The following is a 27,783-nucleotide window of genomic DNA, read 5'->3' as shown; positions in this document are numbered from 1 at the left end:
TTTTCAGGCAGGATGGGAAACCTCTATGCTCTGTGCCAACACATAGGCATCCAGGTCTGCAAAGTCTTCTGTCAGGGGACACATATGCAACCCATCCTGCTTCTGGAAAGTGCTGTGCACTGGAACTGAGGCTGAGCTGAAACTTCTGCTGCTATGTTTATCTTGGGTCCTTATTTTACCCTCTGGACCTACTTGAATCTACTTGAAATCTAACCCCTCCTCCACCTAAAGGTCCATCTGACGGTGCTCATTTTAAGATGGTGCTCTTTGACTTTAACTTCTCCAGTACTTTCAGCTGTTCATCCTGTGATGGAGTGTTCAGCTGTTTACAGCTCAGTCGTGGTCCAGTTTCTCATCCATCCTTTTTAACGGCTGTGAGCCAAGCACAATGCTCTCACATTAGTTTTGATCCAGACCGTGCAAAGCACAGTAAGATTATTAATTTGAGTTGGACATCCTGCTTTTTCTTTTTTTAATGCTTTTTATTAGTAATGTTGAGCATCTTTTCATGTGCCTCTTGGCCATCTGTATGTCTTTTTTTTTTTTGCTTTAATTTTTTTATACAGCAGGTTAGTTATCTATTAGTTATTAGTTTTCTATTTTATACATATTAGTGTATATATGTCAATCCCAATCTCCCAATTCATTCCACCCCACTCCCCTACTCCTGCTTTCCCCACTTGGTGTCCATATGTTTGTTCTCTACATCTGTGTCTCTATTTCTGCCTTGCGAACTGGTTCATCTGTACCATTTTTCTAGATTCCACATATATGCGTTAATATACGATATTTATTTTTCTCTTTCTGACTTATTTCACTCTGTATGACAGCCTCTATGTCCATCCACGTCTCTACAAATGACCCAATTTCGTTCCTTTTTATGGCTGAGTAATATTCCATTGTATATATGTATCATATCTTCTTTATCCATTCGTCTGTCGATGCGCATTTAGGTTGCTTCCGTGACCTGGCTACTGTAAATAGTGCTGCAGTGAACATTGGGGTGCATGTGTTTTTTTTTTTTTTTTTTTTTTTTTTGCGGTACGCGGGCCTCTCACTGTTGTGGCCTCTCCCGTTGCGGAGAATAGGCTCCGGATGCGCAGGCTCAGCGGCCATGGCTCACAGGCCCAGGAGCTCCACGGCATGTGGGATCCTCCCGGACCGGGGCACGAACCCGTGTCCCCTGCATCGGCAGGCAGACTCTCAACCACTGCGCCACCAGGGAAGTCCTGCATGTGTCTTTTTGAATTACGGTTTTCTCTGGGTATATGCCCAGGAGTCATCCTGCTTCTTTTAAGGCAAACTATTTTGTTTTTCATTTTTATGGAAGCAAGTCACACTTTTCATTCTTGTTGAGCTTCTGGGGGAACTGCTGTTAGGCCAGTCTTCCTGGTTCCATCCTGTGCACTTCTTTTTTTTTTTTTTAAGCCAAGTATAAGGCTCTGCACTTATTTTCATTACCTTTTATCGTTCCAGTCTTGTGATATTTTTAAAATTGTTATCCTTTTTACTTATGTATCAACTACCTCATCCAGCTTCCTATCTTGAGTCTGCCTTCATCCAAGTCACTGGTTCTTTCTGAACGGAACAAGCCCATCTGGAAAATGGCCCACTGTCCGGCCAACTGCTCCAGCCAGACACCTGGAGGTCATCCCTGACTTCTCATCTACTCACTCATTGCTCATCTCTAATTCACTAGCAAATGTCCTATCATTTCCGCCTCTAAAATATATCCCAAATCCATACGCTTTTTTTTCCATCTCCACAGCCACTACTCTAATCCAAGCCACTGTCATCTTTAATTTCTGGGCAACTGTGATAACCTGTTTCCCTTTTCTTGACCCCTCTGATCCATCCTCCATCCAGCAGCCAGAGGTATCTTTTTGTTCTATTGCTTTATTATGTTTCTTCACCACTAGACTGTAGGACAGGCCACGATGGTTTAATCCACAGTCATGGCCTGTCCTACTTACCTGTTTACTTCCAATACCAAACATAGCACACAGCGGACTCTTGGCTAAGTATAAGTGAATTTACAAAGATTAGAATCTCATTTGTAAGCCACGTGAGATGCCAAATATCTTGCTAAAATCAAGGTACACTCTGCTTAAGCCAGTTTGGTGACCTACCAGTTCACTCTTTCTTTTATTTTCTGAAAAAGAATTTTTTTTTTTGAATTTTTAACTTTAATTAAATTAATTTATTTATACAGCAGGTTCTTATTATACCAGTTCACTCTTATCTCAAAAGATGAAGTTAGGTGAGCACGACTATTGAGGAAAACCTTATTTGCCCCCAGGGAGCAGTGTTTTCTGCAGTAATTGCATGTAAATAAGCTATTTAATAATCTGCTCTAGAATAATGTTTGGGATACACTTTTTACTACTTTTGAAAGCTGGGATGAAATTGGCCCATTTCCAGTCCTCTGGCAATACGCCATGATTTTTCTTTTTTAATTCATATGCTTTTTTAAAAAAATTATTTATTTGTTTTTGGCTGAGTTTGGGTCTTCATTGCTGCGTGCGGGCTTTCTCTAGTTGCAGTGAGTGGAGGCTACTCTTTGTTGCGGTGTGAGGGCTTCTCACTGCAGTGGCTTCTCCTGTTGTAGAGCATGTGCTCTAGGTGCACGGGCTTCAGTAGTTGTGGCTCGAAGGCTCTAGAACGCAGGCTCAGTAGTTGTGGTCCACGGGCTTAGCTGCTCCGCGGCATGTGGGATCTTCCCGGACCAGGGCTCGAACCCGTGTCCCCTGCATTGGCAGGCAGATTGTTAACCACTGTGCCACCAGGGAAGTCCCTCCATGATTTCTTAAATATTCCTAGATATTTTTACTCTATTTGCTGCAAGAAAATTTTGACTCACACATTAAAACAACGAACATCTAAACATCTATCTTAAAAACATTTATCTGTCATCGTTTTGAATCATATTGATAGGACTATGATTCCTGTTCTTCTATAATTTACCCAAAGATTATATGGACAATGTTATTGAAAATTTCATTTTTTAAAGTATTTTATGCTAATGAAATGGAAAGCTGTGACAATAAATGGAACCAACACACTTAAGGAGACTGAAATGTTCTATGCCACGGTTGTGGTGGTGATTCCACAACTCTATTTGGGTAAACTCATCAAATCTTATCCTTTAAATGGGGAAATTTTATAAATTATATCTCAAAAAAAAAAGAAAAAAACCGAACCTCCCAGCACTTTAAGGGCGATGAGACTATCTTTTAACAGCCCAGCTATATAACGAGAAATCATACGACATCCTTCAACCGAGCGTCAGAGTCCTTGAAAGAGGTGAAGATGAAGCAGCCGTCACTGCTGCGGATCCAGAAATAGCTCAGATGGGGGTGTTCAAGGCTGCCACGCAGGTGAGGGCTTTCAGCTCTTCCAGGACCCGCTCCTCTCAAAAAAGAGAGAACCCTTACCAACCCTCCCAGCATGACTCCTCCTGTCCTCTCCTTTGCCAGAGTTCAAAGCAGCTATTCTCAAATTTCAATGTGTATATACGTATCTCCTTAGGATCTTGTTAAAATGAAGATTGTCATTCTGTAGGTCTGGGATGGGACCTGAGGTTCTGTATTCCTCCCGAGCTCGCAGGCAGTGTTGATGCTGCCGGTCCGTGGACCGGCTTGGAGCAGGCGGGATGGGAGGCAGCCAGCTCTGGTCCCCCCCGCATATCCATCTCAGTGTTTCTGTTTCTCACAACCTCCGAACCAGCACCACCACACTGCCCGCCATGCCGCCTGCAGGTATTCAGCGTGAATACCTGCGACACGGATCCCACCGCTGTCCAGGTGAGACTGCACTGAAGGGAAGCATTTACAGCGGAACCATTACCATTCCTGTGAGTCCCTGACTGGCGCTCAGTGTGAGAGCGAGTCCTGTCTGCTTCCTTTGGTCGACTTCCTAAGGGTAGTAGAGCATTACTTACCTCACCAGGATATATATTTTTTTAAGTATTTTCAACTCCACACTCTTCCCCACACTGCCATGTCTTTCCTTCCAAAAGGGACCCGAGGCTCACCACACTATATAATCCTTCCTCTTCTAAACGTGGCTGAAAGTATAAAAGTTTTTTTTTTTTTTTTTAAGTAATGTCCAGAGATGCTTGTTTTATTTCTCACCAGCTGACTGCATTTCAGGCTGGTGACTTCAAGTAACAGTTTAATTACCAACTGATTTTGTACCCCTGAACTACAAATCAACAATACAACTCAGCAAGGAGCAATGGGGTCAACGTCTAACTGGGAGGGGCTGGGTTTTCCAAATAAATGGTCTTGGTTGACAGGGTGCCATGGGTGGAGCCACAAGGGCAAGGCCTGAGATCGTTTGGGAGACCCTGACACCTGGTTGAGATAGGCTGAAACCCTGTGAATCCCTAGGCCAAGCCCTCCATCCCAAATCCTAAGAGCACAGCTATAATCTTCCTTTTTGTGGTCAGTTCAGCCCAAACAAGGAGCTGAGCTGGGCCTAGCAAAGTGGATCTGGGGCCTACTTTTAGCATATCTGTCCTCCACCTGCACTCCCAACCTTAGGGCACAGCTCTTTCTGCAGGTTCTTAGGAAAAAGCCAGGCTTCTGTTAATTTCTTGTCTCTTTTTAGTTCTGCTTTGAGAAGAAAATGGAACATCGGTAACCAAGGGTGGGCACAGGCATCTCAGCAGAGCTCCAGTGGCCCCGGAGCCCACAGCAGGGATGAGTCAGGTCTACGCTGGTGAGTGGTGCTCCTCTAGGAACACAGGGCCACTGCATCCTCCTGGGAGAAGGTCCAAGGGGAAGAATTCATTAATAACATTCCAAGCTAGTAGGAGCTGTTCATCTGAGAAGGCAGAAACTGCGAGAGGGTCAAGATCAAAGAAGAGGGCTTCCCTGGTGGCGCAGTGGTTAAGAATCCGCCTGCCAATGCGGGGGGCATGGGTTTGAGCCCTGGTCCGGGAAGATCCCCCATGCCGCAGAGGAACGAAGCCCGTGCGCCACAACTACTGAGCCTGCACTCTAGAGCCTGCAAGCCACAACTACTGGGCCCACGTGCCACAACTACTGAAGCCCACGCGCCTAGAGCCGGTGTTCCGATTCAAGAGAAGCCACCGCAATGAGAAGCCTGTGCACCACAACGAAGAGTAACCCACGCTCACCGCAACTAGAGAAAGCCCGCACGCAGCAACAAAGACCCAACTCGGCCATAAATAAATTAATGAATTTAAAAAAAATCAAAGAAGAAAGAGCTAGAAAGGAGGGATGAGCAATTCATTCTTATCACATGGGAGGCACTCCATCCAAGTAAGCAATTACTACGTGAATTGTTACTGTAGTTCCTCTTCTTTTTCTCACCAGAAAATTACACAACCTTCCTTTGAGTTCTGGAGATCCCCTGCCCAAGAACCGACTGACAAGCTGGTGTTTTTCTCTGAGACCAAGACAGACCAAGTCATTTAGGACAGGCTGGTCTCAGCAGCATCTCTACGATGAGGCTTCACGTGGCCGCCGCTCCCACCATGCTCAGCCTGTGCTCGCGGGTGTCTCTGAGCCATAGGGCTCTGCAGATGCGTGCTGGCACCCGAGGCAGGGCCGGAGCACCCATGCTCCGCCCCTTGGTGCCCACAAAATCCTTCTTGAATTGAAAAGTATCCTAACGTTCTAATGTTATTTAATCACGCAAGTACCTTTGCTTCTATATTCTTTGATATCCTCAGTGCCTGGGAGGGTGTCTGGCACATAAAATGTACCAATAAATATTTGATGAATAAATGAATTATTTGATTAAAAAATATAAAACTTTTACCATCCTCATGATTAGAAGAGCCCACATAAAAACTACCCTGCTGGACGAAAAGTGGTCTTTGTTGCTTGTCCTGCTTTTATCTAACATCATCTCCCAGCAAACCACAGCCCCTCACTCCTTAACTCACAGACATAGATGCTCATCATCTACAAGAAAATGTAAAACCCCAGGACAAGGGAATTGGACCAATGGCAGGAAACATTCTGTTTTCTGGCCAATCATCTTTCTCCAGTCCTTCCCTGGGGTGCGGGTCTCTCCCAAGCTCTCTTCTACCTCCTTCCTTTCTTCCACATTTCCAGGCTGTCTCTGCCCTGCTGCACTTTCCTCCCCACTTTCTCATTCACCTCTGATCTCCGCTCACTCTGCTGCTCTTCCATTCCACCCCCATTCTTCCTATGAGAAATATCTCTATGAAGTGAATAAAGATTTAAAAACACTGTTGAAGAGAGTGCCAGTGGGGGATGAGGGAAGGGCTGGAGAGCTCACCGAGGATGAAGTTAAAGTGTCACCCACCTGTACGATGAGAGAGCTCAGATTCAGGGCTTTTCCGGGCCAGTGTGACAGAGCACCAGTGGAGGAAGGGAATTTCAGGTGTGGGGAAGACCTGAAGGGGTTTAAGTGAAGGACCGTGGCATCTAAGCTGGACAGGGAAGGAAGTACAGAGGTCCTCAATGACATTTAAGGCCAGGCACAGTGGGAGTATCCAAGGGGGAGCCCTTGGAGGGAAGTAGAGGAGGCTGCAGTCCGAAGCAGGGTGTTTGGAAGGTACGTGCAGGTAGGTGGTGCAGCCTTGTTCCTGTGGGGTGCCAGTGGGAGAGGCTTACGTGGAGAGGAAAGGGCACACAGAGAAAGTTTATTTAACAAGAGCTTAGATGGAAGAAGACACGTCTGAAAATTAGGAGGCGGGACAAGCTGTTCTGAGACTCTAATTCATGGGGAAGTTATAAATATTTTGACAAATTCAAAATTATATTTTACATACAAATGTACACCTAGAGCTTTCATTTACTTCAATGAGAATTCAGTATAATTAATAAAACACTTTATTGATCACCACTAATTATAAATTTAAGCGTATTCACTAGGTTGGGCCCACACTAAGTACTTTGCAATATTTCACTTATAAGTAGTACTATTACTGTCTACCTTACAGATAAGGAAACTGAAGTTCAGAGAGGTTGAGTATTTTGTCCAAGGTCACAAAGTGAGCATCAGAGCCCTCAAACCCTGCTAATCTGACTCGAGTCCTTACCCACCGTGCTCTGTTGTCTGCCAAAGTCAAATGTGCACGGAAGGATGCCAGTGTAAAAAGCAAGACCCAAGCAGAAGACAAAAAACTTAGAGTAAAATATACCAAAATGTTAACAGAGCTTGTTTTAACAGTAAGACTTTGGGTGATTTCTTGATACTTTATTTTATGCATTTTCAAAACGGTCTTTAATGATTATCTTACTTTTGCAATAACACTATTAAAATGAAAAATAAAGGAAACTTTCAAATGAAAAGTATTATTATTCCAAACCCTTTTTGGGGTGTGTGCATTTGTTTAAGCCCCAAGCTAATTAATATAGTCCCTATTTCATTTAAGGAGCTCAAGAAATGCTTATGGAAAGGAGCAGAAACATCTAATTATTCAGACCCAAAGTAGACTTCTTAGTCACTACATCCTAATTAAATTTCAACATTCTGAGGGTCAGAGGACCAGCACACTAGGATCTAGTAGCATGTGATTATTTGTAATATTTACAAATTGAACTAGAGAATGAAAGGGATGGTTTTTAAAGCCTGGGCAGGGAACAGGTGAGGATCAATTATTTGTACAATTCCATTTCTTTCCGTGTAGGCAAATCGAACTTCTGTGCTGCAAAGTTTCTCTTAAACTAGCCTCACTATTGATTAGATATTTTGTTTTGTCTGAGGAAAGGAATATGCATCGCTGGTGACCAAACCAAATAATATCTAATACAATCCTAAAGAGAAAGAAGTGTTTAAAAGAGATTTGCGGAGAGAAATAGAATTTATCAGTTTAGTTGATGCTTTGAGAAGTTAAGAAAGTTAGGAGGAGGGCTGAGTTTAAATGAGGAAGTTGTACCAGCAAGAAAGAAAACCAGATGCCACCACCACTTCCTGTTTTTACCTACAGTCCTTGGTAGAAGGCTATCGGTTTTGTGGGCACTCCATTTATAACTCTAGACACGGTTTCCTTCCTCTTCTTCCATTCCACAAGGATCACTGGTTTCTCTTCTCCTCAAACCTAGATCCTTACCTTTCAAAACGATGCCCCCTTTATCACACTCTAAAGTTGTGACTCCTGAGTGACAAAAATTCCATATAACCATTCGGTAAAGGAACATGCTGTACTTGGTGGGCATTTTGGACTTCCATTCCAGTAGGAATGATGGATTACGGGCTCCATTCACACTTTGCAACTCTGTTTCCATGGTAACAACGCACATTTAAGGAGAGATGGGAGGGTTAAGAGGAATACACCTTCGTTGCCCTCCCTTCCCCCATCCCACACCCAACTGGTGTCATCCTGGGCAAGTTACTCAGCCTCTGTGAATCTTAGCTTCTTTATCTGTAAAATGGGGATGATAAATAGGGTTGTTATAAAGATTCCACGAAACAATGTATACTTTATAACTATCTTTTTTTTTGCGGTTCGCGGGCCTCTCACTGCTGTGGCCTCTCCCGTTGCGGAGCACAGGCTCCAGACGCGCAGGCTCAGTGGCCATGGCCCACGTGCCCAGCCCCTCCGCGGCATGTGGGATCTTCCCGGACCGGGGCACGAACCCGCGTCCCCTGCATCGGCAGGCGGACTCCCAACCACTGCGCCACCAGGGAAGCCCCTATCTTCTTTTTTTAACCCTTTAAAAAAGTAAAAGCCATACCAACAGAGGCTGCAGGTGGCTTTGGTTTTTGGGCTGTAGTCTGCCGACCCTGATACAGATGTAGATCATTAATACCATGTGCCTGATGAAAGGTGAAGCGTGTGGCCACGGAACAAAGCAAAACTAACTGGCCCACATCAGGGCAGTTTTCTAATCTACTAAACCAACTACCACTCTGTGAGTAAGAAAAGTTCAAGCTACTCTGGGAAATCCAAACTTCTGGACTAATTTGGATCAACTGTGCAGGTACACATCTGTCCTACTGTAACCCGGAAGAGTAAATGTTAAAGGCATTCTACACATCATGGCCGTGAACAGTACTGTTAAAACCTTAGACCGTTTAGTTAAGTTGCCTCTTGCAGACTAAGAAAAACACGGGGCCCCAAAACGGGGGCCACGCTGCTGTCCTTGGGTAGTGCCGGGGCACCCGATGCAACACAGCACAGGCAGGACTGAGTGAGCTCAGTGTACACGCTCTCGCACACTCGCACACACACACACACACACACCACACACACACCACACTCCTACGTCTCTGGGGCCAAGAGAATCGATTTCTTGGAACCCCCCTTATCAGACACATATCAGATGACTCATCAACTAAGCATAACTGCTCAACTTCTAAAAACAGTGGGTGGGACCCATCGCCTACACTTGCCAACTCTGTTTACAAAACAGGCACTCATTTTCAGCACAACACCCCTTCCCCCTTTCCTATTTGCCCATTTCTGAAAAGTTCTTCATCCAGTGAATTTCAATAGAGTTCAATGGCACTGCCGCTGTCCTTTCTACATGTATTTCTAATGCTGGCAAGCCTGAATGTGCATTGCTCCCCTTCCAGTATTATTGTTCCCAAACAAGAGACTCTGATGCCAATGATTTTTGCTGCCAGCTGAAGGACAACAACTTTCTCTTCAAATCATTTCTAAGGAACGGAGACTATAACTCAAAGAATTTTGAAAACAAGTAAGTGACTGACGTAAGACGTAAGGTGAGTGTGCCTCCACCCAGGGACCTCCTCGGATCATCAGAAGAGCAGCGTTTCCTATTGACTTCCTCTTCATCGCCCTGTTTTGATATCACAAAATCCAATTTGGTCTTTCCTTAGGAGGCAAAGAATTGCCTGCTTAGGGGCCCACAGAGAAGACAACATTTACCAGGAATGACTTGAGAGATATCACACAAACCATCTTTGTTACTGCTAAAAGCAAAATTATCACCTTGGTGGGTGTGATTCAAACTTTTGGGAATATATGGAAAGTAACAGAGCAATGACAGTTCGAGAACATACAGAGTATTTGCAAAGGTACACTGCAATCTCACTCCAATTTGGTAGAATTTGCTGAAAATGATTTAGAAACTCCAGAGAGCTATGCTGAGGCAGTTATCTGAGACTGCAAACCTCTTGAAGGAACAAGAAGCTCATTTTTGTGACACGATAGTAACGATCAAATAACTATAATATCTGAACAGGACTTAGGGCAATGTGTTGATGGGTCTGTTCTAATTCCGTTTCTGCCTACCCCTTATGCAGGCTGAATTGTAAAACACAGAATTTAAAGAGAGAAGGCACCTGGTAGTCTGATCTTCGTTTATAGAGTCCTCATTTTATATTTTTATCTTTACCGGCATGGCTATTTACTGATTTGTTTGTAAACACTGTGATTGTAGACAATACAATGTTGCATCTTTTTGGTGGCAGGATAATGGTAAGTGATAATGGTCACAAAGGTAAATACTGAGAGGGAGAAGAATTCACCTACACCTGGAACAAACAATCCACCACAAAGTGAAGGTAATTGCTATAAACTGACAATGACAATTACTGTCCTTTTTGCAAACAGCAATTTAGCAACAAACGCCCTTTTAGCAATGCAGCGCTAACCTCGTACAGTATTCCTTAACAGTCTCTAACCATTTTGAATTTTCAAATGAAGGAGGCATTCCCAGGAAAGTAATAAATGGGTGGTGAGTCCCTTCCTAAACTTCTTTAAGTTTCATTACATCTCCAGAGCCTACTTTAAATCTGAAGGTGAACTAAACCTCAGAGTTGATGTTTTCCCTCTGCTAAGTTTGCAAAATTATGAGAGCCACTGTTTGCCCTAAAGCCTTGTAAGACTATGCTAATTTTTACATATTCTTTCATTTCAGGGAAACTTTATTGAGAATCAGCTATAGGCAACCACTGTTCTAGATCCTGTCGTGGGGAGAGAGACAAGGAAGACGTTAATCGTGCCCTTGTAGGGCTCAGTGTTCAATAGGGAACAAAAATATATACGCCTAAATAATGGAAGTAATACCTGCTATTAGAAAGATAAAGGCTACACCAAAAAGAGAAGGAAGGGAGATCTTTCCTTCCACCTGGGAGGATCAGAGAAACACTTTTGGAGATGGCATCGGACCTGGGTCTCACGGGACCGGCAGGATTCAGAAGCACAGGGACGGCATGGGAGGGGGGTGGCAGAAGGGCCGAGGTGATGGGCACGGTGCCGGCGGCCCCTACAGAAGAGAGGGAGGCTGGTGTAGCTGATGCAAAGGCAGTCTGCAGGCAAGTGTGGTGAAAGTGCAGTTTGGAGCAGGTGGCACTGTACTGATTGCTCATTTTAGCTCTTGTGGTCTAAATAGTGACACCGAAAATATTTTTTTCTCAAGTTTTTTGCAGGAAAGAGAAAGAGGAAAAATCTTATCGCAGTGATTTGAAGTTCTCTAAAAAACAGTTTTCTCAACTAGTTTCTTCCCCTAAAGCACATGGTAGAAAGATACTTTAAAGGGTATAAACTTTCCACTCCCACTCCACCCCCAGACCGCGTGTCACCCTCCAGAGGTAGCCACTGTCAACAGTTGTCTTGTTTACCCTCCCAAACAGTCTGTGTAATATACGCACATATTACGCAACCTACCCCCATCCTCACTTCCACCCAATATTCAGTTTGTTTTTAATTTTTCAATACCAGTACATGTAAGTCTATCTTACTCCTTTAAATAGTAGTCTAACATTCCATTTTATGGAACTACTATGGTTGTTTAACCAATTCCCTAATAACGAACTTGGTGTTATTTGACTTTGCTATTTCTTGGTTTTCAATTCTTAATTACAAAAAGTTTAGTTAAAGCCCTGGAAGGAATTAAGTTCAAGGGCAGTGGGAAATCTTAAACAGCACATGAGGCAAAGTCAGGCACAGATATGACAAACATGAAGCAGTTCAAAAAGTTTACTGGTTTCACAATATACTAGAGGCATGTATCGTACTTGCTGTGACCAGGAACACGGCCACCCCTGATACACAATTTCGTACCCTTGGTATTGCTGAACTATTTTCATTACAATAAAGGTGACGGTTCTTGGTGGAACAGTCGTAAAATAGTTCAGGAACACTGACTGATTTTACAAGGTGATTTTAAAGAGCTAAAGGATTAACTTGCAAGTATCCATTGATAAGAATAAAATTTGTCTCAAGAAGTACATTAATAATGTAAGTTTGGCTTCTGAAGGCATCACTAAAAGGCAGTATAGTGTCTTAGATCACTCAGGTTCTAGACTCAAGAAATCCTGGATGGAACATGGAACCCTGGCTCCCCTATTTTCTAAGTTGTTATTAAGCCTCAGTTACTTCATCTGTAAAATGGGGCTAACATTTACTTCATAGTGTTGCTGGTGGGGATTAGATGAGATAACATGGTATACATAGTTACCATTCAATAAATGTTAACTATTGTTTGGTAACTACCTAATTAATACTTTAACAAACACTTAGTACATAGTGTTACTATGTACCAGGCACTGCTGGTACTCTCTCCATCTCCGTCTCTCTCTCTCTCTCTCCCTCTCTCTCCCTCTCTCTCTCCCTCTCTCTCTCCCTCTCTCTCTCTCTCTCTCTCTCTCTCTCTCTCTCTCTCACACACACACACACACACACACACACACACACACGCTCACTCAGTTTCTTATAGCAGCCCTATAGGGTTGTACTAACTAATAAATGTCTTCTTGCGTGCCACTTTTCAAAGTGTGCTTTTAGATACATTATCTTTTTTATTCTCACAACCACTACCCCAGTGAGAAAGACAATGCAAGACACCAGAAAAAGGCAGGAATTATAATCAACCAAAATAAAATTTAAACGATTGTTTCATTCAGACTGTAACGCTGTTTCACAATGATCATTTCAAACAGATTGTTTACAAACTCAGTGTTTATGATAAACTATGACATCTCTTTGAGCTCCCAGCAATGTCATGAATTACACTCTCATGGTTTTAACCTTAAAGGTTACATGATTAAAATAATAATAAATAATAATGATACATGCTAAGAAGTTATGGGAAAATATAAAGCATCTATTACTTTATCAGATTCCATACGGTGTAATAAACCTCTCATTTACCTAGCACAGTGAGGAGGTCACATGCTCTTCAGAGATCAATTCTCTATAACATGTATGCGTTTAATAGGAATCTTTAGAAAATGTAACTTTCCTATTTGGGGAGATGGTAATGTGAAATAAACAAAACAAAAGCCATCATTCTTCTGTGCTAATATTTACTTTTTTTTTTTTTTTTTTGCGGTACGCGGGCCTCTCACCGCCGTGGCCTCTCCCGTTGCGGAGCACAGGCTCCGGACGCGCAGGCTCAGCGGCCATGGCTCACGGGCCCAGCCGCTCCGCGGCATGTGGGAACTTCCCGGACCGGGGCACGAACCCGTGTCCCCTGCATCGGCAGGCGGACTCTCAACCACTGCGCCACCAGGGAAGCCCAATATTTACTTTTAATTCCCACTTTTGCTATGATGGAGTTATGGGGAAGCTGTGGGAAAAGAGTAGCAATAGAAGAGGAGGACGCAGGGGAAAGAGATTTCTTCAGCACCCTTTGCCTTTCCCTTGGATCCCACTCAGGAAAACTCAATTCAATAGGTGCATTTTACCCTTACCCGTGCCTCAGCACATCCCCAAACTGCTGCCTCAGGGAACAGCCCCATTTTACTGCCAACAGAGAACATATACCTTTAGAACAACTGTCCACTGAGATTCACCACTAGCATACTTCCGGTTCCTCCGATGCAATTATAAGGCCTCAGGATTTAGGATAACACAAAACCTCACAGCATTCTCATAATAGGGCTGAATTCACTGAATCGAACTGAATCAGACGTGTGTTAAACAGGAATGACAGCCATCATAGTCAGGCCCCAAAAATGAGCCCCAAACTCATCCAGCAAAAAGAAATCACCCCAGCAAGTTTCCAGATGACTCCAATGAAGAGCCCAGCACCCAGCCTCAGTGAGACACAGAGGAGCCTTCCCAGCTGCTTTTCTAAAGAAGCCTGGACAGCCTTGGGCTCTTTCTCTGCCTTGGCCAATATGAGTCTGGAACGGGGCCCTGTACCAGATGAATTGTCTTCTTCCTGCCAACTGCTTCTTGGCGTGAGCAGTTGTGGGAACAGCTGGTTTTATAACACAGAGTGAGCCCTTGTTCTGAGGTAGGAGAGCTCTGCATTCTGTGAAAAACTTGTAAGTTGGGGTCTCTATACAACTACCTTCATGAGCTTTAACCTGAAGGTTTGGTGTGTTGTGCTTGCTATTCATGCGTCTTGCAAAGAACCAAACAACCTATGAGAGTTTTACCCAGAGGAAATCTTCCGGCAACTCTAAAAGTCACCTTTACCCAATTCTTTGTCTCAATCAGAAACTGAGGAGTCATGAGATAAGAGATCACTTATCCCTGAACCAGTATAACTAAAAATCAACCAAATTCCAGGAATGGTAGGTTGAAAACAAGAATTTACTCCTGCTCCCCTGGTCCCAATAATCCAGTAAAGCGATTTCTTAAGGCATAAAACTGCTAGGATAGTAAGAACAGGAGAGAAGAGACGATAGTAACAAAAATTCAGAAGCTGGAAAGTGGACAGAGCTGAGTCTTAAATTGGCAGTGGAGAAAGCCAAGACCAATCCAATTTACACCACAGAATTCCCAAAAGGCCCTGGTGGCATTACTGGAAGTAGGGAACAATGGACAGGATGAACTAAAATAAAGAGGATCTGTTGAACTTCTTTCAAGAAATAGCTAGATTCCCCAGACCAGGCACCTACTCTGTAAAGCAGAGTGACTGCTCCTCTCCCATCTTGGCAAAAGATAAATAAATATACAGAAAATATATTCTCTGAAAAGTATAAAATGTAAGTCTCCGAGTGAGGGACTCAGCACAACTTGTGAGGGAGGGGTTCTGTAATGAAAACTAGGATTGGGTGGACACGTGCACAGAGATATTCACCCAAGCCCTTTCCCCCAACTTGGTTCCCATAAAGATGGCAGCAGTGCCCAGACCCTACAGGCAGGTGACTGGAAGATCTTCCCTGGGTGATCTGAACAGCCAAGAAGAAACTGACACGGCTGGTTCCCCAAGGAAAGGGCTACTGACAGCACCTCTAGTGAAGCTATTTCCGACAAACCCCACTCATGTGTACCAGGCTCCAATTAGCCTTGTTCCAGTCCACCCCCTGCAATTCTTGAATACAGCAGACAGAGAAGGGCAACCTGACATCTAAGGAAAAATTCTAAAATGAAAGAGTCCAAAACAAACAGAAAAATCAACTTGCATCACAGGGATACAATCAGCAGAACTCAGATTATGGGAAACACAATACGACAAATGGTCCAGTTTCTTCAACAAATAAACTGTGCAGAAAAGAACAACAGAATATGGGGGAACCTATAGAGTGAAAGAGACTTAAACCACATAACAACCAATTGTAGTATATGGACCTTATTTGAGTACTGATTTAAACAATCCAATTGCTTTTGAAAAATAAGGTAAGCAGAGCAATTTAAATATTGTTTGGGTATTTGATGATATAAGGAACTGTGGTTAATTTTCTGGGTATGGCATATCATGGTTATGTTTTTACAGTCCTTATATATTAGAGAAGTACACTGAAATATTTACAGATGAAACGATGTGATGGCTGGGATTTGCTTCAAGACAATCTGGGTGAGGGGCTGACTAAACAAGCATGGTCATGAGATGAAGGGAATACAGGGATATTTTAGACTCTCTACTTGATGTCTGAAATTTTCCATAACAGAGAAAAACCATTACTAGAATCGTCAGAGAAAACAATGGAATTGTAAAACAGAAACAAAATAATATAAAAAGGGAACATTCAAAGAAAGTTTAAAAGCCCCTGTAAATAAAAAAATAATAAGAGAAATAAAACATTCAGTAAAGAGTTGGAAAAAAATTGGTGGCATATTCCAGAGAGTATAGTGAAAAACTTTAGAAATGAAAATAAAGGAAAGAATAAAGAGTTAGAGGGCTAGTCCAGAAGGTCCAAAATCTTGGTAACAGTTCCAGAAAGAGAGAAAAGAGAAAGAGAAGGAAGGAATTCATCAACACAACAATGTAAGAAAATGTCCCAGAACTGAAGACCATGAATTTCTAAAAGAAAAGATGTACCAGCTGCCTGACACAATGGAGGAAAAAAGGCACACAGCAAGACACAGCATTGAGAAACACTGGGAACAAAGAGATTTGGCAAGTGTCCAGAAAAGACAAAAACAAAAGCCCTGGCTACATAAAAAAGATGAAGAGGGCTTCCCTGGTGGCGCAGTGGTTGGGAGTCCGCCTGCCGATGCAGGGGGTGCGGGTTCGTGCCCCGGTCCGGGAAGATCCCACATGCTGCGGAGCGGCTGGGCCGTGAGCCGTGGCCGCTGAGCCTGCGCGTCCGGAGCCTGTGCTCCGCAATGGGAGAGGCCACAACAGTGAGAGGCCCGTGTACCGCAAAAAAACAAAACAAAACAAAACAAAAACACTCTGAGCAGTTTCTGGCATAGAGTAAGAGCCACAAGAGTTGTTCTTGTTATCATCACCAAAGAAATGACTCTTTATCCTATGTTAACATATAACTACTTGATATATTACAATAATTAAAAAGAAAGCAATCAGTGTAAAACACATGTCCAAACCAAACATATTTCCGGCTTTGGAATGACTGAACATTGTCACAGGCCATAGGGTTTTGGAGGTTAACAGAGTTCTGAGATTTTTCTAGTGCAATTTCCTTGTTTCACAGGGTAGGGAATTGAAGCTCAGAATAGCTAAGTAACTTGCTGGACTATACAGCCAATTCAGAAGAGGAGTTGAGATTAGCAGTCAGATGTTTCATGTCAATGCACTGAATTTCACAAGTGTAGCTACTCAAACTCCATCTATGGTATCGTCACAGGGTCAGAATTTCACATATACAAAAAAAGTATCACCACAGAAATATTTTATCCAACTCCTGTCATTTTACCCTAAAACCTGCCACTTGGCTCATGACATACGTAAACAGAAAGACCACCTAGAAAGATCCAGCCGGGGCAATAAAGCAAGGAGGCTACAGTTGGGTTTACTGGTTAGGTTGACAAGAGGAAGGTAATGTATTAGATTCACTGTCCTACACAGAGTTGTTCTGATTCTAGGATGGATACCTCTAGTGGGTTTACACACAAAAGTATGAATATTAATCCCTAGTGCTGTGGACCAATATGGTGCAGCCTGGATGGGCATTTCTGATGCTTGAGTAGTGGAATGGGTAGCAATGCACTTCCATCACAGTCTTCTAAGTCTTTTTAAAGGAATAAACACAACTTGCAGGATTAGAAGACATCTTGGTCACTGCTTCCAAGGAAATGATGGATCTGGCAATGAGGACTACTGGGCAAGCCCAGCAAAGAGCGTGAGTGTCGTCAGGGGGTGAAAGCACCACTTGTTACTCCTTTGAGGTCTGAGAAATCAGGCTGGGTGGGAATTTTCCTGGTATAAATTGTATGATCTGTCTTCATCTCATTCCAACTGAAATTAAGCCCTGTGTACATTTGCAGAAAATCTCATTCAACAGTTTGAGATGAACTTATTTCAGGAGAAAATTGCCCGTTTTCTTTTCACTGAATCTCAGGGGGAAAGTACAGAATAATTTCTCATCTCTAAAACACTGAAAACGTCTATGCTTCTTGAATATTTCTTACAAACGAATTTGCAGTTACCTTTGGATATAGTACGTGTTCTACAGCTATCCAATACCAAAGTGGTGACTGGATGGATTGAACACCTCAATATTTTCACCATTTATTGATAGCTGAGATTTAAAGTGACAAGTCTAGAGTCCAAAAATACAAAAAGTGCTATTTTCAAATCTTTTATCCTTTTTGCCAGTGCTTATTTTGGTATTTTTGATTAATGAAAAGATTTTCTCCTTTTACTTTCTTATAAACATGAGGTGCTTCCTGGAAAATCATTCAAAACAAACAATATAGAAGGATGCACTGTAACTTAGCCAAGTTAGTAAAACACAGAAAGAAATAAGAACTATTTCGAAATATTTCCAATGTCTTCTGTGTATGAACAGAAACATACAGAAAATACAGTTTTTTAAATGAAAGGTACGGCAGTGTCAACACTCACAGAAAAAGTAGGATTCCGGTATTTGCCAGGGCGAAGGCGAGTCCCAAAATCCCACTGCCCATAATGGCGTTGCTTAGGTTAAAAACAGACATGCCCAAGGAGGTTGTTCCTGGAATCTGAACAGAGACACATTAAGCAAAAGAGTCCTCAAGACAGATCATCACGCCAAAGCCTTTAAAGAAAGCACTATCAGGAACCAACAGGGAAATGAAGTTCGAGGAATCCTTTCTTAGTGGTCTAGTTACTTTTTAAAAATGGGTTTCAGGAGAAAATACATAGGCTCCGAGGAATAACCCGGTGAATAAATAGCTATGTTTTTGGTACTACGCTGGATGAACTGAACATCTGTCACAATTTATGTAATTTTAAAAAATAAGCAAACTTTATTATAATGACACTTACATAGTCATCACATTTCTTTTTTTCCAAATGGCTGTTCGTGAGACTCCTTCTACTTTCACGATCGGAAATAAACTTGCTGTAAAGAGACGTATTATGATTTAATTTCATGATAATGACTTGAAAATTTAACATCATGACTAAATGATTTATTACTTACCAAAACATCACACATAAAAAGTTATCAACCAGTTACTTAAGAGTTTATAGTCCTATTCAACCACTCTCCCTACCTCATTTTTGTTTTGGTTTGGTTTTTTTTTTGCCAGTGTTCGTTGTCCACATTCTTGTTTTACCAAATAAACTAAACGTGCTCCAAGGGCAGACACCTTGCCTCATTCCTTTTTATATCCCTCACTCTACTTAGCACAAAACAATGCAAACAGCAGGTGCTCATCTTGAGAGGAAATGAAAGACAACCATAAGTCAAAAAGAGCTATAGATTTTGAATCATTTTAATACTAATAAATTAAAACATTATATGCAATGCAAATTGTTCTCTAATGGAAAATTAGATGATGTCAAGAGTACTACAGATTGTTCTCTAGATTGTTCTCTAATGGAAAATTAGATGATGTCAAGAATACTATAAAGCTGGCATTTAAAAGAATATTGGAGGCAGGATTCCTTCTGAGCTCACATTCCTGGAGCACAAAGTTATTACATAGGAATTCCCTCCCCCCAGCAAAAAGGAAAACAACTCTTTTCCCATCACACATTCTTTCAGCACCTGCTTATATGCAAGTCACTAGACCAGGCAATGTGGGAGATATGGGGGTGTGTAATAAGTGATGCAGCAGTAGCCCACAGGAAGTTATGGTGGAGGAAGCAGGGCATATGGTCCATGGTTAGAGGCAGAGCTAGTAGGGCTTAAAGCAAGCATGGGATTCAGAACGTGAGTTCAAATTCTCACTTGCTCTGAGGGCCTGAGTATGCTACCCCAGTTTCCTGATCTGTGAAACGGGAACGACGCTATTATATTATCTCATAGTGTTACTGGGAGAATTAAATGAGAGTACATGTAAAACATCAGTACAGCTCCAGGCACAGAGGAAGAGCAACACGTGGGAAAGATTCAGACAGGGTGAATGGAGTACAGTATACACAAATATACAGAAGGAGGAATTCAGAATGCTCTAAGGACCAGCAAATACATTCGGGATTAATATCAGAACTTTAAGTGCTATTGTCAAAGAAAAGTCTATTCATAAGCAAACTGCTACATGTATTAGTTAAGACATGTTAGGGGTGCTTTTCGGCTCTCCTTCTGGAAATTTTATTATCTGGTCTAAGTAAGAAATAATCAGTGCGTTTTCCACTAATAAATATAAAGCCACTTGAATTGGACTATCTTAAAGAGGCATATATCTTTAAACTATACATTATATTTTCATATGCTTTTTTTTTTTTTTGCGGTACGCGGGCCTCTCACTGTTGTGGCCTCTCCCGTTGCGGAGCACAGGCTCCGGACGCGCAGGCTCAGTGGCCATGGCTCACGGGCCCAGCCGCTCCGCGGCATGTGGGATCCTCCCGGACCGGGGCACGAACCCGTGTCCCCTGCATCGGCAGGCGGACTCTCAACCACTGCGCCACCAGGGAAGCCCTCATATGATGCTTTTTTCTAATGAGGCTATATTTCACCATAAACCATGTTTTAATGAAAGATATATATCATTAATGTTGGTTTTATTTGTCTACCGTTTACATCTTTAATCCATATTCTTCGGGTCTGCATTCTTTCGCCAGGAGAAACCAAAGCCAGGCAACATAGATACTATGAACTTGCCCTGAGGCCACCACCTGGTATGAGCAGCGCAGCCTGCGGTTTATTTCCTTCCGCATCTGCCTTTGCCTAGGACCTGTCCAGTGACTGTCAGAGATGAAAAGGAAGCGAAGAAAACCTTGGTCTCCTTAAACCCAGGGCCTGACATTCCAGCTGAGGAGAGACCAGACCAGCTAACACCAGAATAGGAACATCAGGCCATGCAAAATGGAGATGAGATAAGGAAGCCAGAGAAGGAAAAACCATTACTGGGTGGGATTAGCCCGAGGAAACTAAAGGGCCGAGGCCTGAGAAACAGCATTGCAGGCTCTTAGCAAGAGAATGACATAATGAAAGCTGTGTCTTTGGAGACCCATCTGGCAGTTCTCTAACCTTGGCTCTTCTTTTGCCCTTAACATTTTAAATCTTTCCCAAGAACTGAGGTTTACAGATCTGGCTGGAGAGGGACCGGGAGAGCAGCCTTCCTTTTCACCCAGGCGGCCCAAGGAAATGGGGGTGCTGGACTTCCCAAACTGAAATTGACTCATATTTAGTGTGGCTGTTAAATAAAAGACTGTATACAATCAGGCTAATTTTAACAATCAACTCAAGTCTACCGAATCATTATCCAGAAGGTCCCCTGTTTGCCTTTCTTGCAGAGAGACTTGCTTTTCAAAGAGAATCTCCATCGTTTTTAAATTAAGGGGAAAGCCCCGAACGTTTTCAAATAAACTAAACCAAACACCAGTAAACCTCCTATTATGGCAGATCTAAGTTCCTGGCCTGCCAATGCTCCCCAGACTTGCGGCAGAAGACTGATAGAGAAGAACCGGATCAAAGGCACCTGGATGCAGGGGCATTCAACAGGGTCAAACACTGCAACGGAAGGGGAGGAAGAAGAGGCCCCTGCATGCTTGCCAGCTCTCTGCGGCAGCGCGTCTGCAGGATGAGAATAATGCAAGTGACCTGCAGAGCTGTTGTGATTAGTAACCATGAAAAAGCACATTAAAACACGTAGTGCTTTGAGTGCTTCCCGATTCTGCCTCTTTCTGTCTACTTTCTACAGCAAGACTTGATAGGTTTTCCCCAAAATCTTCACTGGTGCTCCCACTGAAAAAGTTTCGAGTCCAAACTGCTCGCCCTGCAAATTCCAGGTACTGCTGAATTTGATTTTGCCTCACTGTTCAGTCTTAGCTCCCCCTGCTCTTCCAAATGGTCTTCCCAAGAGGCGGTGAGGATCAAGATAAGACCAGGGCATTCTGAGAATAGAGGCTGAGAAACAAGTACCGCTAGGAATCCACCCTCCCCTCAAGAGACCCTCCATCCTCCTCTCTGCCAACGCCTTCCTGCCCGTTCACAACCCTCAGCCTCCATGAGTCTGCTGATGTTCTGGTTTGAACGCAGTTTTCGGACTCTGATCTATTTACGATTTTTCTGTAGCACAGACTGTGGCACTAAGCTCATCTGGCATCCAGAGTGGTGGTGTCATGTTCTCACTCCCTTAGCTCCTCCTTCTATGTACCTGCCCATGTGTTAGCAACTCAGAGGAACCCTCCGTAAACCAAATGCGCCTCTTCCATTGAGGAACTAGGGAGTAGCTTAGGCTGCAGGGAAATCTCGCTCAGTAAGAACAGAGTACTCAGATAAAGCCTCTGTATTCTCTTTACGGTATTTCAACTTTTTCTTCTGCCTTTCGATCTTTGCTTTGTATTTCTGCAAACTTTTTTTTAAAACAAAATAAAACCAAACTTTTTTTTTTGTAATGGAAAAGTCCATTTATAATAACTAGGTCAAGCAGCTTACCACAAGTTTCTGTTGTCTCACCATCTTAAAAATGCAATTTCACGTTAAAAAGCACTGCCCTCTGGCAAAGACCTCTTTATTGACTTAAAAATGCACTATTGGAGAAGGTGCCTTTGACATGAGGTCTTGGGAATGATGAAAGTATGATTAAAAAAGCATTTTCAGTGGGTCGTTCTGTACCCATAAAGCAGAATCTGATCAACTCTTAGGTAGCCAATTGTTCTGTGAACAAAACAAAACAAAAATCTACAGTGGCTGTCATGCTGACCTTCAACAGACAAAGCCTTAAAAAGGATGGAGGCGTTACACTGAGGTAGTGTGAAGGGAGACAAGCAATATACAGCAGTTATTTGAAGCCAAAAATCAATCAACAACAATCCAGTTAAGGATGGGTTGTACAATGGGAAGATAATCTTCCTATTTTAATCTCTACCAATCAGGTTCTTACTAGGTTATAGTGTTCCATTGGAAGATTTATAACACAAAAGAGATGAGTGGTTGAACTTAAATGACCTTTCCTAGCTCTTTCCCTGAAACTAACAGTCTATAAAAAAGGAAAAGAGAAAAGGAGGAAAGAAGCATGTAACTGAGAGACTGGAAAACATGAAAGAATTAAAGAAATAGGCATTTAAAGAGAAGACTGAGAGGTGAGAAAAGCCTTATCTGGTGGATAAACTCTACCCAAAATAGGAGAAAACAGATTTTCGTTGTAGCAGGAGCAATTAAAGCCAGGGAAGAATTTTCTGAAATGAAAACTGAATATGCGAAGAAGTCATGGTATCTTCTTCCCTAAGGTATAGAAAAGACATTAGCAGAAGAGAAGGGGTAACTTTTCAAGGGTCCTCCCGATGATACAAATGTAGTTCATGAACTCCGGAAGACATACGGGGACCAAGGAAAAAAAAAGGCTGATGTAAGGTGTAGTGACAAGAGTTCCTCATTAAGAAATACCTTAATGAAAGACTCTCAAATTTTGTTAGAAGCTTCCTGGGTCATAACAACAATAACTATTCATGGAGATTAGGGCAACAGTAGATAAATATTAAAATATGTGAATATTTGCCTGGCTACAGCTAGGATAATCTATTAATATTTCAACGACTTTAAGATAACTATAACCAACAATCATCCCAAACCTAAAACGGTATTATTAGTCCTTGGGTGCAGAAGAAAGAAGTGCTTGCCAAAGAAAGAGGGTTGCACGTTTACTGTTAGAGACTTGCCTCGTACTAAAAGACTTACTCTTGCCAGACACCGTGTCAAGTGCTTTACATGAGTTTTCTCATCTCTTTTCACAATAATTGCATGTGATTAGTACTATTTTTAGCTCCATTTTGGAAAAATTAAGTAACTTGACCAAAGTTACATTATAACTAAATTGCCGAGCCAGGATTTGAACCTAAGCGGGCTGACGGTACAGCCTGAGTCCTTAACCTACAAACAGCATCGCATTTAATATTCCCCAACAATCCCAGGAGGTCAGGTATTATTTTTATCCCTGTGTTACAGGGATGGAACTAAGGCTTAAAGTACAAGATCACACAAGACCTATGGATGGAGCCAGGATTCAATATAAGTTGAAATCCAAACCATGCACTTAACTGCTCTCTCTGTCTGTCTCTGTCTCTTTCTTTCATTTAACAAATACTTTGTAATGCCTGCCCTGCTCCAGGCACTATTACCATATCATTACAAGGTACAAGAGATATAGAAATGATTAAGATGGGTCCTTCTCTCAAGAAGCCCACGTCTAGAAGAATGTCTAGAGCTCATTACTCAAAATGTGGTCCATGGACCAGCTGTAAGGGCATCACCTGGAAGCTTGTGAGAAATTAGAATCTCAGGCCCGGTACCAGAGCTACTGAGTCAGAACCTGCATGTTGACAAGGTTTCCAGGTGTTTCACATGCACATTAAATGTCAGCAGTACTGGCCCAGTGGACATTTCAAAAGGCTTTGCTTTGTAAAGCAATTACACTCCAACAAAGATGTTAAAAAAAAAAAAAAAAAGGCTTTGCTGTTCCAGGTATAGGTTTCTGTGACTACAACCCACAAATTAGGGCATGAAATAAGACAACTGAACTGGAATAAGAGCAGGTGTCCTAATGCCCAAATGGCTCTACTCTATTTTTTTTCTTTTTTGTGGTACGCGGGCCTCTCACTGCTGTGGCCTCTCCCGTTGCGGAGCACAGGCTCCGGACGCGTAGGCTCAGCGGCCATGGCTCACGGGCCCAGCCGCTCCGCGGCATGTGGGATCTTCCCGGACCGGGGCACGAACCCGTGTCTCCTGAATCGGCAGGCGGACTCTCAACCACTGCGCCACCAGGGAAGCCCCTCTACTCTATTTTTAACTAAACTTAATAAAATGATTCTTAAGGTATCCTAGTAGGGAGTTTCCAGGCAAAGCTATCAGTTATATGCCAGCTAATGAGAAGTCAACATTTGTTTTCAACATTTTCTCTAGCTTCCTAAAAAAAGGCACTGTTACCTAGAAGTTCACTGTTTTGGGAGATGGTTTTCCTAGATTCATATAATTGGGCTTACCTTCCTCCCACCAATGTGAAAAAGCTAACAGAAGAGTCAGAAGTATTAGGTGTAGCTTTGCAGAAATCACGGGGGTGTGTGTGTGTGTGTGTGTGGGTGTCTTCTTTGATTTTTATTTACCTTTTTGGCTTCATGCTGTAATATGTTGTTTTTAAATTTTCATTGTTCTAGAGCCAGAAATGAAGGAAAATTCATAAACCATGTCAATGAAAGAGGAGAGATAAAATAAAGCAATAAACGCATCACACCACACGTGACAGTGGAACCAAATTCCAAAAAACAGGAGGCTGTACAGTCCATGTCTTAGTCATGGTCTCTGGGGAAGTGAGCTCCCCTGGCAGGCACCCCAAGGGGCGAGAAGGGGTGCCTCCCCCTACCGCAAGAGGTTATCACCTCCCAAACAATACTTTTTCTTAGTAAAACTTTTAAATATCAAGTTCAGATCTTAAGCTGAATATTATAAAAGACTCTCATTTTAAGGTCCTCAAGGTTTACACTGCTTTGGGAATGAAGCTTTGTTATAAACCTAAAATGTGCTAATTGTGAAATAGCTGGAATCCCATCCACCACCGTTAACTGCAGGTCAGCAGTGACTACAGAACACCCCAGGGGCCCAGAGCAGAAAATAGCACTGGTAGAGTTTAGCAGAGTTTAATTGACAGTAGAGACTATCTTTCTCATTCACGCCCAAGCAGTTTAATCAGAGGCGGCAGGACAGAGAGGAAAGACAGGGATTTCAGACAGACCTGTGTGTGCCCTTGAGCAAGTTATTTTATTTCTCTGAGCCTCCATTTTCTTATGGTATACTGAATTTTTAAATTTTCCTTATTTGCAAAAGAATACATTGAATGATGTTATAAGGATAAGTGGTAATATATGTAATCACACCTGGCACTCAAGAAATGGTAGTTATTCTTAATAATTACACAGAAAGGTGGTTGAGAGTCCGCCTGCCGATGCAGGGGACACGGGTTCGTGCCCCGGTCCGGGAAGATCCCACATGCCGCGGAGCGGCTGGGCCCGTGAGCCATGGCCGCTGAGGCTGCGCGTCCGGAGCCTGTGCTCCGCAATGGGAGAGGCCACAACAGTGAGAGGCCCGCGTACCACAAAAAAAGAAAAAAAAAAAAAATTACACGGAAAAGGTGAAAGAAGCAAACTTGAGTTCAACAATAAGAAGTATCACATGGTGAATGATACTTGGATGGCAACGAGGAAGTATTTGGGTTGGAGACTTAACCTCTGAGAATACATAAGGAAGAGTACAAGGAGGAGGGGCAGGGCTGAAACTTCTGAGTGTCTGTAAATGATGGCAGCCCAGTCAATTACACATTGTATCAGAATGCAGAGCAGATTATCAGAAATGATTTCTGTGAAGATGCCTGGTTAGCTGACATAATGTTTTCATCTTCCTCCCAATTTCCTTTTGACCCCGCTCCCGCAAGCGTAGCATGGCTGGTGTTCTAGTAAGTAGTCCCCGTATATTCCACTCTCTCCTCCCAGCCTTTTAGGAGGCCTTAGGCTTCAAACAAACCTCACAACTAACTCCCAAGCTGGAAAGCTTCCTGCTAAGGGATCCATATAAGCTGGCTGTAAAATCAGAAGGTCAGAATTTGCAGCAACATGGATGGACCTAGAGAGATTATCACACTAAGTGAAGTAAGTCGGAAAGAGAAAGATAAATTCCATACGATATCACTTACATGTGGAATCTAAAATATGACACAAATGAACTTATCTACGACACAGAAACAGACTCACAGACACAGAGAACAGACTTGTGGTTGCCAGTGGGAAGGGGGTGTGGGAGGGATGGATTGAGAGTTTGGGGTTAGCAGATGCAAACTATTATATATAGAATGGATAAACAACAAGGTCCTACTGTATAGCACAGGGAACTACATTCAATATCCTGTGATAAACCATAATGGAAAAGAATATGAAAAAGAATATATATATATATGGATAACTGAATCACTTTGCTATACACCAGAAAATAACACAATGTAAGTCAACTATATTTCAATAAAATACATTTTTTAAAATAATTAAAAGATAAAATCAGAAGGTCAGAGAATGCCCCAAATCATTAAAAAAAAAAAAAAGATATTTGGTCCTACTCTTGTAACTTAAGAAACACAGGACCCAAGGGTTGGAAGGACTTGCTGAGGTCACAGCTAAGGGTGAGAGCTGCCAGGCCAGCATTCTTCCGACCCGCCCCCTACCTCCCCTCACTCACTGTATCTCTTCTTTTCTTTCTCTTTCATGTACTATATCTCCGTTTCATGAACTGTTTCATCTACTATTTCTCATAGAGCCATTTGGCTCTGTGTTATTATTACTTAAAATCCATATTACAAACGATGCTTGTAGTGACGTATTTGTCATTTTAACATGGGAACATTGACAAATGCGACTTTGACCATTCCTTGATTAACATGTGTGCAAGGCCAGATGACTGTAGTACACATTCAGATATGGCACGCAGTGAAATTCCAACAGTTGGTCTGATTCATAAACACAGAGCTTTTGAAAAGTTCGGGCTGGTTGTGGTCCAATGTATTTATACATTTTTATTAGACTCAATTGAAAGATTTGAAAGGATGAATAAATTACTTTCCTATTTGCTTCATCTGCTGTTGCAGACGATGCCCAACAGATGTCACATATGAAATTCAAATTACATCTTCAAATGGAGCATAACTTTAGTAATGAATAATTCAAGAGAATAACTGAAAACCAGAATGATATTTTAGAGACATTTCTTTCATTGGAGAGAAACTGTTCGTGGAAAAATACTCACCTATTTATCTGACCATTTTCTACCTCGGTGAAATCATTGGAATCATTGCTAATGTTATCATCTTCGGGCACTGTCATGTTTTGCAATTCAGTTAATTCGAGTCCACTTTTGAAATGCATCATGTTTAGAAAGTACCTGTCGTCCGAATCCTCCTTTTCTGAGTGTATTTACAAATGGATAGCAGCAAAAATATAAGGTTCACACCCCTAAAATACAACACAAGGAAAAATAATTAAACATACGAATATCACCACTGATTACGCATAAGCTATTACACACAAATGCTTTGCTGATAACATAACTTTTACATTTTGCTATTCAAAGCATTAAAGCAATCTTGGTACGTCAAGTTATAGA

General features: G+C 42.3%; 1 protein-coding gene across 1 annotated transcript in view; it reads right to left on the bottom strand.

Moving 5' to 3' along the window:
• SLC38A1 (solute carrier family 38 member 1) overlaps positions 1-27,548 on the bottom strand; it is a 45,269-nt gene extending 17,721 nt beyond the window's left edge. Inside the window, exons 1-3 of the mRNA XM_065886968.1 lie at positions 27,427-27,548; positions 18,522-18,597; positions 18,120-18,235 (exon numbers count right to left, since the gene is read on the bottom strand). Coding sequence (XP_065743040.1) covers positions 18,120-18,235; positions 18,522-18,597; positions 27,427-27,548 — 314 coding nt within the window. The remainder of the gene's footprint in view (positions 1-18,119; positions 18,236-18,521; positions 18,598-27,426) is intronic.
• Between the last annotated feature and the right edge of the window lie 235 nt (positions 27,549-27,783).

This window comes from Phocoena phocoena, chromosome 11 (genome assembly GCF_963924675.1).
Source record: "Phocoena phocoena chromosome 11, mPhoPho1.1, whole genome shotgun sequence".
Taxonomy (NCBI): domain Eukaryota; kingdom Metazoa; phylum Chordata; class Mammalia; order Artiodactyla; family Phocoenidae; genus Phocoena; species Phocoena phocoena.
This window is presented reverse-complemented; position numbering and strand designations above follow the sequence as displayed.